General features: G+C 43.3%; 1 protein-coding gene across 9 annotated transcripts in view; it reads left to right on the top strand.

Annotated features, from left to right (window-relative positions):
* Positions 1-13,166, top strand: part of WWP1 (WW domain containing E3 ubiquitin protein ligase 1) — a 79,079-nt gene that overhangs the window by 25,243 nt on the left and 40,670 nt on the right. For all 9 annotated transcript variants that reach the window (XM_070392814.1, XM_070392818.1, XM_070392816.1 and 6 more), the window contains 3 exons: positions 6,283-6,373; positions 10,033-10,171; positions 11,031-11,155. In XM_070392814.1, the coding sequence (XP_070248915.1) occupies positions 6,304-6,373; positions 10,033-10,171; positions 11,031-11,155 (334 nt within the window). In that variant the 5' untranslated portion in view covers positions 6,283-6,303. The remainder of the gene's footprint in view (positions 1-6,282; positions 6,374-10,032; positions 10,172-11,030; positions 11,156-13,166) is intronic.

Raw genomic sequence — 13,166 nt, 5'->3', positions numbered from 1 at the left:
TTTAGGTTTTCTTTTGTGCTACGAGTTTCTTCACTGTCTGTCCCTCCTGTATCTCAGATCATCTGTGGAAGTTTTACTCTGGGATGGTCCGTCTTAGATCGTCTTGAGTAAAGGTCTTGGCTTTTGGCTCCCCTGGCAAAGTCCAAGGAGTTTGGTGATGCAGCTTTGCCTCGGTCCCCTGTAAGTGCATGTCCTGCCGCCCGTGCTCCTCCTGCTGTCCCTGCGAGACTGCTGTCACATCACTCCTCCTCGCTGCTTTTGCACGGTCTCTGTTCTGCTGTCCTGCAGTTTCAGCACTGTGTCCCAGGTGTGGATTTGTTTCTCTAGCCTCTTCTTTTTTAAAAAAAATATGTTATTATTGATTTTTTTAAAGAGAGAGGAAGGGAAAGGGAAAGAGATGGAAACATTGATCGGCTGCCTCCTGAGTGCCCCCTACTGGGGGATCAAGCCAACAACCTGAGCATCCAGGAATCGAACCAGAAACCTCTTGGTTCATGGGTTGACACTCAATCCACTGAAGTCACACTAGCTGGGCTCCAGCCTCTTTTATATGTTGTGCTTCTTAGAATTGTGCATAAATGTCCATCATTAGTTCTGGAAAACTAAGTCATTTTTCTCTCTTAGTATGACCTCCTTTTTCTTCATTTTCTGGGACTATGAGTAGACAATATATGTCAGATCTCATTTTTTCCTACCTATCTTTTACAATCTTTGGTACTTTCCATTTGTTTATTTTAGCACTCCTTCTAAATGATTTTTTCAGATTTATATTCAAGTTAATTGATTATCTTATGTTTTTTTAATCTGAATAAACTATGGATTTTAGTTATTAATGATATGTTGATATTGACTCATTACTGAAAACAAATGTTGCATACTACTGAAAGATGTGATAATATGGGAAAGTAGGAATTGGCCCCATGAGGAGCCTACTATCTTCACAATTTTTCTGTAAATCTGGAACTATTCTAAAATCTAATAGCTCTGGCTGGTGTGCTCAATGGTTAGAATGTTAGCCCTCACACCAAGTTCAATTCCTGGCCAAGGTTCACGTACCTGGTTACAGGTTTGATCCTCGACCCCAGTTGGGGCACCTGCGGAAGGCAACCAATCGATGTGTCTCTCTCACACCCATGTTTCTCTCCCCCTCCCTACCACTCTCTCTAAAAATAAATGGAAAAAAATATTCTCTGGTGAGGATTAACAAAAATAATAAAAATAAATAAATAACAAGTAAATTCTATCTGGTTCTTTTTCAAATAATGCAATGCCATTATTCATAATCTCTCTATGCTTAACCATGTTTTAGTTGCTCAAACTAAATTAGTTTTAATTGCTAAAACTAATTTTAAAAATTTATGTTTGGTAATCATAATACTTAAAGTCCTTGCAGGGTTGGAAACTTATTTTTTTTGTTTCTGTTGACTCACTCATGGTGGCTTCTTTCCTTCGAGCTTGATTTTCTAAATTATCTATATATATAAAAAGGCAGTGACCATGACGACCGTGACGACTGTTGGACCAGTCACCATGTGGTGCTAGCATAGTTCATAGACACAGGTAAAATCTATGAGTGAACTAAGAATGAACAAGACAAATGCTTGCCTTCATGGAGCTTGCACTGTAAGAAGGTTAGGTCAGGGATGAGAATTCAAAATTGCCACCAGCACAGACCTGAGGTGCCACTTCTCAGAGTGACCAGGGATACACCCGGTAGTGGACTGGGGGCATGACGGAAGGGCTGGTGCCGACATGAAGGCGGGCCATTCTGGATTTCCAAGAGGAGCCAATGGCAGCCTAGGAGGTGGAGCCTTTGATGCTGACTGGCATAAAAACCGACCAATCAAAACCAAATCTGGGTGAACTGCGAGGAGCCAATGGCTGCCTAGGAGGTGGAGCTTTTGACGCTGACTGGCATAGAAACCAACCAGTCAGAACCAAATCTGGATGAACTGCAAGGGCAGAACCTAAGGTGGGAGGTGGGCTGAGGAGGGGTTTTAAGGGCAACAGCTATTTGGTGTAAGGTGTAAGAAAGTGGTTCAATTTTTTAATACATTATTTGCAGGTAGTTTTTATCACACGCTAACAGGTGGCTCTACTTCTTACAGTCAACGTAAAACATATAAATACGTTTCCCGCATACAATTAATAACCAGTTTGGCAGTATAATGCATAGGGCTGGCTATCAGTCCAGATATAGGGATTATGTATTTTTGTCTGCCAAGAGCAGGGGTGGGCAAACTTTTTGACTCGAGGGCCACAATGGGTTCTTAAACTGGACCGGAGGGCCGGAACAAAAGCATGGATGGAGTGTTTGTGTGAACTAATATAAATTCAAAGTAAACATCATTACATAAAAGGGTACAGTCTTTTTTTTTTTTTTTTTAGTTTTATTCATTTCAAACGGGCCGGATCCGGCCCGTGGGCCATAGTTTGCCCACGGCTGGCTAAGAGCATCTCCTCCTGCTGGAAAAGCCCCCCCCCCCCCCCCCCATTTAAGCAATCCTATCCTATATAATCTATCTATACTAATAAAAGGGTAACATGCTAATTAGACTGGATCAACTGGCCATCTTCCAGACGTCTGACTTCCTTCTGGACAAAGCCATGGTGATGGGGGCCAAGGCAGAGGCAGTTAGGGGCAATCAGACCGGCAGGGGAAGGCAGTTGGGGGCATCCAGGCCAGCAGGGGAGGGCAGTTGGGGGTGACCAGGCTGGCAGGGGAGGACAGTTGGGGGCGACCAGGCCAGCAGGGGAGGGAAGTTGGGGGCATTAGACAGGCAGGCAGGTGAGTGGTTAGGAGCCAGTGGTCCTGGATTATGAGAGGGGTCCTGGATTGGAGAGGGTGCAGGCCAGGCTGAGGGACACCTCCCCTGCACACGAATTTTGTGCACCAGGCCTGTAGTCTATATATATAAAAGCCTAAGCAACCGAACAACTGTTTGGTTGCTATTACGTGCAGTGACCACCGGGGGGCAGATGCTCAACCCAGGAGCTGCCCCCTAGTGGTCAGTGTGCTCCCACAGTGGGAGTGCTGCTCAGCTGACTGACGGGTGCCAGACGCCCGACTCATGGCTAGTGAGCACAGCTGCGGAGGCACGAGCCTCTCCCACCTCCATGGCAGCACGCCACTGAGCTGCAACGGCAGCAGGCACAGTGGGGCCATGATGTGTGGGAGTGGCGCGACACTCGGCCAGGCTCAGGCTCCTTCCCGCTGCCTGCTGCTTCACGCACTGCTACATCCCTCAGGAGATGTCGGACAGCCAAATTCAACCCAATCCCCGCCGGCCTGTGGGATTGGGCCAGAATTGGCAGTCCAACATCCCCTGGGGGGTCCCGTATTGCGAGAGGGCACAGGCCAGGCTGAGGGACCCCACTGGTGCACAAACCCTTGCACCAGGCCTCTAGTAGGATCATAATTGGTTTTCTTCATTGTGGGCAATACCAGTGGCTTACTGGGGTGTCTTCCTGCAAGCATGTGCCTGAGCCGCTGCTGTATGTAGAGTTCCAGTGGACCTGGCTGGCTTCCTGGGGCTCAGCCCTCACCCCATGGCATGCCCAGGGCTCTGTCTCCCATCCCAGTGCTCCTGTCGGCGTACACATGCAGGCTAACGCTCTGATTTAAACATTTTTTGCTCAATGCTCACCATTTCCTCTGTTACTTCAATTCACTTTTAAGAAGTTTTGGGGTTTTTTTTTTATTGGCTACTATAATATGGGTGAGAGCAGGCTTGATAATTTAGAACATAATAGTGTTAGAAAAGTGCGTTGGTTTTCATTTATCCAGGATTGACTGCATTAAAGCAGAAAGACTTTTAAAAATATCTATCTACCAGACTGCTTGAAATGGAAACCTTCGCTGTCCATTCTTTCCTCATGTTCATGGCCTCCCCTTGGGGTTCTCCCGTGAACGTGCAGCTGGTGCACCTGCAGGAGGTGTCATCCTGGAGCCCGTTGGCTCAGCTGCAGGAGGAGTGGGCCTGATGCGGCTCCAGAACTGCAACTCTTAATTAAATCAGTTTCTCAAATAGTGAGCAGCTGTTTCTCTTGTCCTTTTACACACACAAGCATGCATGTGCACATACGCAGATCACATAACATGTGCTACATTGAATGAGTGAAGAGAGTATAATGATTTTAGAGTGAATTTGGAGAAGGCTCAAAATGGAGCATGGAAAAAGCTACAAACGGAAAAACAAGATAGACATTAATATTTCTCAATCTTGCCTAGTACCTTCCACTTTATCTTTAGTGGTTAAGAGTTGATAAAAGGTTAGCCTTAAAATATTTGTCATGCACTATGCATATCCTACATAATAGAGCTAATATGCTAATGGTCGTGACACCCTCACACCATAACGACGTTCAGCAGGAGGCTGTGTGCGCAGCTGGGCAGAGCCACCGCGTTGCTCTGGAGACAGGGCAGAAGCAGGGAGGCGCCCGAAGGAGGCGGGACCAGCCCAAGGCGACTAGCGGGACCAAGGGTGGGGCTTGAAGCACCCAGAGAAGGCCAGAGGGATCGGGGGCAGGGCCAGGTGCGTTCGAGCTCTGGATGAAGAGGTTAGGGCAGGAGTGGGCAAACTTTTTGACTCGAGGGCCACAATGGGTTCTTAAACTGGACCGGAGGGCCGGAACAAAAGCATGGATGGAGTGTTTGTGTGAACTAATATAAATTCAAAGTAAACATCATTACATAAAAGGGTACGGTCTTTTTTTTTTTTTAGTTTTATTCATTTCAAACGGGCCAGATCCGGCCCGCGGGCCGTAGTTTGCCCATGGCTGGGTTAGGGTGTCAAGGCGGGTGGGCGGGGCCACGTGATTTCGCACACTGGGTCACTAGTAAGTATATAAGTTCTTTGGTTTATCTCTTCTTGTCCTGCCAATCCCATATCAAGGTATGTAAGTCTGTTCCATGCCTCCATGCTTCAACTTTTATTTTGTTTGTCACTTCATTTTGTTCATTAGATTTCACAAATAAGTGAGAGCCTGTGATATTTGTCTTTCTCAGATTGTCTTATTTCACTTAGCATATTTTTCCAGGTCCATCCATGTTAGTGAAGATGTGGGGGTGGGGGCACCAAGGGGCTGGGAGGAGGGGGACAAAGGGGAGTAAATGGGAGACATCTGTAATACTATCAACTATAAGAAAATATACGAATGACCAAAAAAAATAAAATAAATGTGTTAAAAATATTTGTCACGCGGAAGAAAGATGAGGTAGCTCTGCTTTGTATTTATTTAAAAAATAAAAATTGGGATGGAGAAGTGAAGTAGAACTTGCAAAAGAGTATCTACAAGAAGAAACATGCAAGCCCTGGCTAGCATGGCTCAGTGGCTGAGCGTAGTCCTGTACACCCAAGGTCACCAGTTCAATTCTAGTCAGAGCACATGCTTAGGTTTCAGGTTCCATCCCCGGGCAGGGTGCATGTAGGAGGCAAATGATGTTTCTCTCTCTCCCTCTCCCTTCCTCTCTAAAATCAATAAAAACATATTTTTAACAAAATGAAGATGCAAGATTGACTGGAGACATAACAATTAATGCAGCATATAGACTTGAACTCGACCCTGTGTTTGAAAATTACAATAAACGTCATTGCCCTAACCAGTTTGGCTCAGTGGATAGAGCGTTGGCCTGTGGACTGAAGGGTCCCAGGTTCGATTCCAGTCAAGGGCATGTACCTTGGTTGCGGGCACATTCCCGGTGGTGGGTGTGCAGGAGGCAGCTGATCGATGTTTCCCATCTATGTTTCTAACTCTCTATCCCTTTCCCTTCCTCTCTGTAAAAAATCAATAAAATATATTAAAACAAACAAACAAAAAAACAACACGGCATTGTTGGGACGGTTGATGCAATACAATATATATTAGGTAATAATAACATACTAGTTACATGCCTGAATTTGATCATTGTCCTATCATTATTTGAGAGAATATTTTTATTCTTAGGAAATGCACACTAAATATTAAAGGGTATCGAGCAAACTACTGAGGTGGTTCAGGAATACATACATGCATAAATAGTAGAATATGTCATAAATGGGCACATGAACACGTGACCCTGGATCCTCTCTCACAGTGATTCAGACATGGCTCATGGCTGTACTCACCTGTAATGCTTATAGTACTAAGTCTCAGTTCTAAATGGTGGACAGCTGACTGTATCAGCATGTGATGGGTTGACAGTATTGTATCAGTGTGTTTTCTTAATTGATTGACTAGTTTTAATCATATGGAAAATTACAATCTCTTGTTTAACACATGAATAAATTGAATTTTTTATAGGTTTAAGCTGAATTTTGGGACATGGCCACTGCTTCCCCAAGGTCTGACACTAGTAATAACCACAGTGGAAGGTTGCAGTTACAGGTAACTGGTAAGTTACTTCCATAATAGTGTAAAATAGTGGTTCCCAGGTAAATCATTCTTTCCATCTGAATTCAGCAGATTTATTCCATAAGGATCTCTTCCTTTAGATTCATGCTATAGTGTATTTGTTGCAACAGGCCTCCATGGTCGACACCCTCTAAAGGTGTTTTATATGTCCACTAAGTATTTATAGGACCTGTGCTGGGTGTGGAGAAGATAGGTCCTCTTTGGTAGGAGAATTTGAGTACTGCAACTAGCATCATCGAGTTGGCCCTTAAATGATTATTTGGATAGAGAAGGAAGCCGAAGGCCTTTTTCATCCATTTAGCCATCCATTCAGTCATTGGGCAAATATTTGTTAAGTAGAGTTACACATGTGGCAACATAAGCCCTAGTTCTCCAGGGATTTGTGGTGGGACAGTTACCATGCAGAGTTAACTGCATGCAGTGAGGACCTAGAAGAAGGTGTCGTAGGTCCGCTTGGGATTGCAGGGGGCCTATGGACATACAGAATGTATAAGAGAAGGACTCACAGAGGGTAACACTTGAATTTGCGCAGGAGTAATCGGAGTTCATCTCCAATTAGGTTGGCAGGAGAGAGCATTAGAGGGAACAGCATTTGCAAGAGCATGGAAGAGCCTTGGTTAGGGGACTTTAGATAATTCATTCTTGGTAGTTGGAATACATGATTCAAGGAAGAATGGTCCTTAAGCCAACAGTTTTACTTCTAGAAATTTATTTTGGAGAATTGATATTGCTTACATAATTATAAACATTAGTTTATGATTTAGAAAGTATTATATAATTTTCATAATTATAAATAATGTATAATTTATGTAATTAAGTATATTTATATTTGTTTATGTAAATAATATAAATTTCTGCAAGGTAATTTCCTATGAGTAATGTATATATGGTTTGTGATATACGTGTTATATATAAATATGTGTAGAATTTTTAGTATGTGTTATGTAAATATATATATAAATTATTATAAATGTGTATGTGTGTATATATACACACGTACACACTCAGTGGAATTCTAGGTAGACAATGAAATGAAAGAAATGAGTATGTGTACCAGTAGGAGCCATGTTCTAAGAGAATATTGTTAATTGAAAGAGCAGGGCATGGAATAGTGTGTAATGAGCTACCACATGGATGTAAAACAGGAGGGGGTGTGTATGCAGCTCTATGCCTTGACCACTAGAAGATTTGCCTCAGGAGGGTGGGAGTCAGGCAGGGTAAGAAGGAGATGCCCTGTGGTTCCCATGGCACTCATTACTGTGAGGTCAGTTGTTTCTAGTTTAAAATGAACAGGTAAGAAATGCTTCTTGTCTTAGAAAGCAAAGCACAAATCCTGAATTTGTGCTGATATCAAGGTAGCAGAAAGCACCCAATCAGAACAGGAGGGAAAATAAGAATCTAAGAAAATGAGGATAGTTCAAGGAACCTTTGGGACAACATCAGGCATAACTACATCTGCAACAGAAGGAGAAGAGAGAGAGAGAGCAAGGACTTGAGAACTTATTTGAATAAATAATGACTGAAAAATTCTACCACCTGGTAAAGGAAAAAGGAAGTGCAGAGACTCCTAAACAGGATGAACCCAAAGAGACCTAAATACATAATGATAAAATTCCAAAGATTAAAGACAAAGAAAGAATCTTAAAAGCAGCAAGAAAAAAAGCAGTTAGTTACCTACAAAGGAGCTCCCATAAGACTCAGCTGATTTCTCAGCAGAACCTTGCAGGCCAGAAGCGAGTGGCAAGACATATTCAAACTGATGAATAGCTAGCCAGGGCTTACAACCAAGACTACTCTACCCAGCAAGGCTGTCATTTAGAATCAAAGGACAGATACATAGCTTCCCAGACAAGAAAAGCTAAAGGAGTTCACCACCACCAAACAAGTATTATAAGAAGTGTTAAAGTCTTGAAAAAGAAGGAGGGGTGAAGGGAAGAAGGGGAAGAAGAAGAAGGATAAAAAGTGTGAATAATAAAATGGTGAAGCTACACACCTATCAACAATTACTTAAATGTAAATAGAATGAATGCCCCAGTCAAAAAAACATACCGTGGCTGAAGGGATAAGAGAACAAGACCCTTATCTATGCTGCCTGCAAGAGACCCACTCCAGATCCAGACACACACAGACTGAAAGTAAAGAGATGGAAAAAGGTATTTCACGTAAATGGAACGAGAAAAAAAACAAACTTGAGGTAGCAGTACTTCTGCCTCCTGCACACCACCTACTGGGGATCGAGCCCGCCACCCAGGCATGTTGTCCTGAACCGGAATCAAATCCGGGACCCTTCAGTCCTCAGGCCGACGCTCTATCCACTGAGCAAAACTGGCTAGGGCCTTTGGTTGATTCTTGTATGTGCCTTGCTAGGGCTCAAACCCACAACCTTGCAGTATTGGGACAATGCTCTAAGTCAGAGTTGAGGAACCTTTTTTCTGCCAAGGGCTATTTGGATATTTATAGCATAATTTGAGGGCCATACAAAAGCATCAACTTAAAAATTAGCTTGCTATATTTGGTCAAACATTTACTTGTAATTAACTCACCCCTAATGCCTTGGCAGGGCCATATCAAATGATTTTTTAAAAATATGTCTTTATTGATTTTAGAGAAAGGGGAAGAGCAACATAGAAACATGGGTGGGGGAGAGACATTGATCGGCTGCCTCCTGCATGCCCCCCACTGGGGATTGAGCCCACAACCCAGGCATGTGTCCTGACTGGGAATCGAACTAGTGACCTCTTTGTTCATGGGTCGATGCCCAGTCACTGAGCCACATCAGCTGGGCCTACGTGTAACTGTTGACTCCCCCAAAACTTAACTACTAATAGCCAACTGTAGACCTGAAGGTTAACACATATTTTGTATGTTATTTGTATATATACTGTATTCTCACTATAAAGTAAGCTAGAGAAAAGACAATGAAGAAAATCATAAGGAAGAAAAAATACATATACAATACTGTATATGTTTATTGAAAACAAACTAAGTGAACCCCACGGTTTAAACCTGTATTGGTGAAGGGGCAACTATAGTTGCTCAGGGCTGGGGAAAGGGGAGTTGGGAAGAAAAGGATGTTTTTTGGGGTGGTGACTATTATTAAAAATTGATTATGGTGGTGGTTGCACAACCACCATGAATTATATACTTGAAGTGAGTAAACTATATGGGTATGTGCAATATATTTCAATAATACTGTCAAAATTCAAATGGTTCTCAGGCATTATCATATTCATGTTTTGGTTTTTTTTTGTTTGTGTGTTTTTTTTCTTTTTTAAAATATATTTTATTGATTTTTTTCAGAGAGGAAGGGAGAGGGATAGAGAGTTAGAAATATCGATAAGAGAGAAACATCAACCAGCTGCCTTTCGCACACCTCCTACTGGGGATGTGCCCACAACCAAGGTACATGCCCTTGACCAGAATCGAACCTGGGACCTTTCAGTCCACAGGCCGGCACTCTATCCACTGAGCCAAACCGGCTAGGGCTATCATATTCTTGTTGTAGTGGGGTTTTTTTCATTCTGTCAATGAAAAGAGTTTGAGTTGCACAAGTAGCACCGTTTCATTTTTATTGATTTATTAGTATAAATACTGCTTTCTGGCTACATATATTCACAGTGATTGTCATGTTTCTGTTAGTTTCTAGTGCCAAACTAAAAAGAAAAAAGAACTGGTTTGGAACAGCAATCTATACAGAAGTAGTTGTAGATGGAGAAATTAAGAAAACAGCAAAATCCAACAGTTCTTCCAATCCCAAGTGGGACGAGCAGCTGACTGTGTGAGTACTGCAGAGGGGACGCGGCCTTCAGAGGGAAAGTGTGCCGCTTGGAATCTTAAAAATTAGTATCTCGTAGGAAAGCTTCATGGTAATGACTGCTGTGTTCCAGTATGAATAGTCAGTTCAAAGTGAAAAAATTGTGGGTTAATTTTCTTTCCTTTACAGAAGAGGCGAAATGATCCTTGCTTTAGCTTCATAAAGTAAAGTATTTTCATGTAGCCATATTTTCTCTTCCTGTCTTGCAAAAAGAAATAGAGCAGAAATCAATTATTCTTAATTTTGGCATTTCTGAAGTACAATGTTATAAATTTGTGTATTAGAACCAGTGCCATCAATTGTCTTAAATGTTGAGAAATTTGTTCAAATAGAAATAGTTATTGTGAAGCCTCAGACTCTTTTTAAAAAAAATATATTTGTATTGATTTCAGAGAGGAAGGGAGACAGAAAGAGAGACAGAAACATCAATGATGAGAGAGAATTATTGATTGGCTGCCTTCTGCACGTCCCCTATTGGGGATCGAGCCTGCAACCCAGGCATGTGCCCTTGAGTAGAATCGAACCTGGGAATCCCCAATCTGCAGGCCGATGCTCTATCCACTGAGCCAAACCAGCGAGGGCAAGCCTCAGACTCTTGATGTATAGGTGGTATTTTGGTTCGCTAAGTACAAACATTCTTATTTAGCTTTTAAAGTGCTGATGTACTTGAAATTAAGTATTGTTTTTGTAATTCAAGTAGTTTACTGTTTCATACAGTATTTTTTCCTCAAACTGAATCCTGGCTTTAAAAGGTAATTGAGGTAAGTGATGTAATAGCCATGGGCACTTGAGTGACGCATGTCCTTGCTTTGCTCGTCCTCAGGAGTGTGAGCGCACAGAGCACGCTGGAGTTCCGGGTGTGGAGCCATCACACCCTGCGGACGGATGCTCTGTTAGGAAGAGCAGCTGTGGACCTGAGGCAGGCTCTGTTAACACACAACCGAAAGTGTAAGTTTTGTTCTAACATTTGCTTCCGTAAAGTCTCTCTTAGACACTTTGAACGTATCTTGGAACCCAAAGGCTAACAGGTAGCTTGTGTTTCTGAGGGAGAAGTCGTCATGCCTGGGAGTGGTGTCGCTGACCCGGGAAATGCTGCCCCCAGGTCATGGGTGTGTGGGTGCTGGCCTGCTCGGGCACGGGGGCCTGCGGAGCTGTGACTGCAGCACAGCCTCTGAGTCAAAGGTGCTTGATTTTGATTAGAAGTCATAGGAAATTAATAGGACCCTAGACAACCTGATGAATTTTAAAAATACACTTACGATTGATTACATTCTTGGCTGCCTTTCATTCAGCCTCTTGGCTTAGCACGTGGCTTGGGTTTTTGATCGGCATCAGTTGAGTGAGCTCTAGTTCAATTTGGGGGGTATTGTGGGATTAATTTTTATTATCATTTTTAGACATATTTTTATTGATTTCAGAGAGGAAGGGAAAGGGAGAGAGAGATAGAAACAATGAGAAAGAATCATTGTTTGGCTGCCTCCTACATGCCCCATACTGGGTATCGAGCCCACAACCTGGGCATGTGCCCTGACAGGGAATTGAACCATGACTTCCTGGTTCATAGGTCGATGCTCAACCACTGAGCCATGCTGGCTGGACAGACTTATTTTTAAAAAGTAAACTAACAAAAACTGCTTATGAACCAAATAATCCAACAAAGACATTCCTGTCACCACAGTCAAACGAGAATTCACTCACTGGCCTAGGGGAACAGGTTATTAATAAAAGGGTATTACGTTTTGGAGGTGTGTTACATCCAGAAAGTGTTTGATGATCGGCACCTGTGTGAGTGGAGTCTGCATGTCCCGAGGCTCAGGTGCAGGGCTGTGCGGCACTGCTCTCACTTGCCACAGAGAACAGGTGTTCAGGGCGCGGTCGGAGAGGAGGGAGCTGAGAGAAGGAGCAGAGAACAAACTGACGGCCACCCACGGAGGAGCCCTGGGCCCACGTGTCTGCAGAGCCCCGGGGCTTCCAGCAGGACCCTGTAAACTGGTGTGAGCGAGGGGCAGCTGGGATACGGTCCTCGGAGGCAGGCTGCCATGGGGAGGTGGTCACTGGAACCAGAGGAAGCACTGTGGGCCGAGATGTTCTAGAGCAGCGGTTCTCAACCTGTGGGTCGCGACCCCTTTGGGGGTCGAATGACCCTTTCACAGGGGTCGCCTAAGACCATCAGAAAACACATATATAATTACATATTGTTTTTGTGATTAATCACTATGCTTTAATTATGTTCAATTTGTAACAATGAAAATACATCCTGCATATCAGATATTTACATTACGATTCATAACAGTAGCAAAATTACAGTTATGAAGTAGCAACAAAAATAATGTTATGGTTGTGGGTCACCACAACATGAGGAACTGTATTAAAGGGTCGCGGCATTAGGAAGGTTGAGAACCACTGTTCTAGAGTAATTTTAGGGACAGGGACACGGTATGTCCTTGTGAGGAATATTGTGAGAGCGATTGGAGATGACATTTATAAAACTGTAAATCACAAACATAATAGGATTTGTAAGCAGCTTGAAAGGCCTCTCTGTTCATCTGGGTTTTCACTGCTTTCCACTGTCCACAGCCAAAAGTCAGAGTTCAGTAGAGCCTCACATGCAGCCTGGCTATACGTGAAGCATGGAGCAGCACTGGACACGTGAGCACACACAGGCTCACTCATGCCCTTGTCCCCAGCAGCTCCCGACTTAACCGCTGGGGAACCTGTTTCTTACACATCTGAGTTCATATCCCCTGTGCTCCCCGGTGTTTCATGGCACTGAATTTCTGTTCATGGATGAGTGTGGCTGTTCCACTTACTCAGCAGCGCCCCCTAGTCTTGACAATGAAGCAGGCTGTGGGGTGGACTCAGTATTTTTGTCTAAATGCTATTGGAATGTAACTTTTTCTAAACTACCCTTATCTTTCAACATAAATTTATTTAAACATGCCCTAAAGCCTTTTTGGTA

This window comes from Myotis yumanensis, unplaced genomic scaffold, assembly GCF_028538775.1.
Source record: "Myotis yumanensis isolate MYYU_CA2020_CCGP unplaced genomic scaffold, mMyoYum1.0.hap1 SCAF_15, whole genome shotgun sequence".
Lineage (NCBI taxonomy): Eukaryota > Metazoa > Chordata > Mammalia > Chiroptera > Vespertilionidae > Myotis > Myotis yumanensis.
Note: the sequence above shows the minus strand (reverse complement) of the source record. Positions and strands in the feature narration are given on the sequence as shown.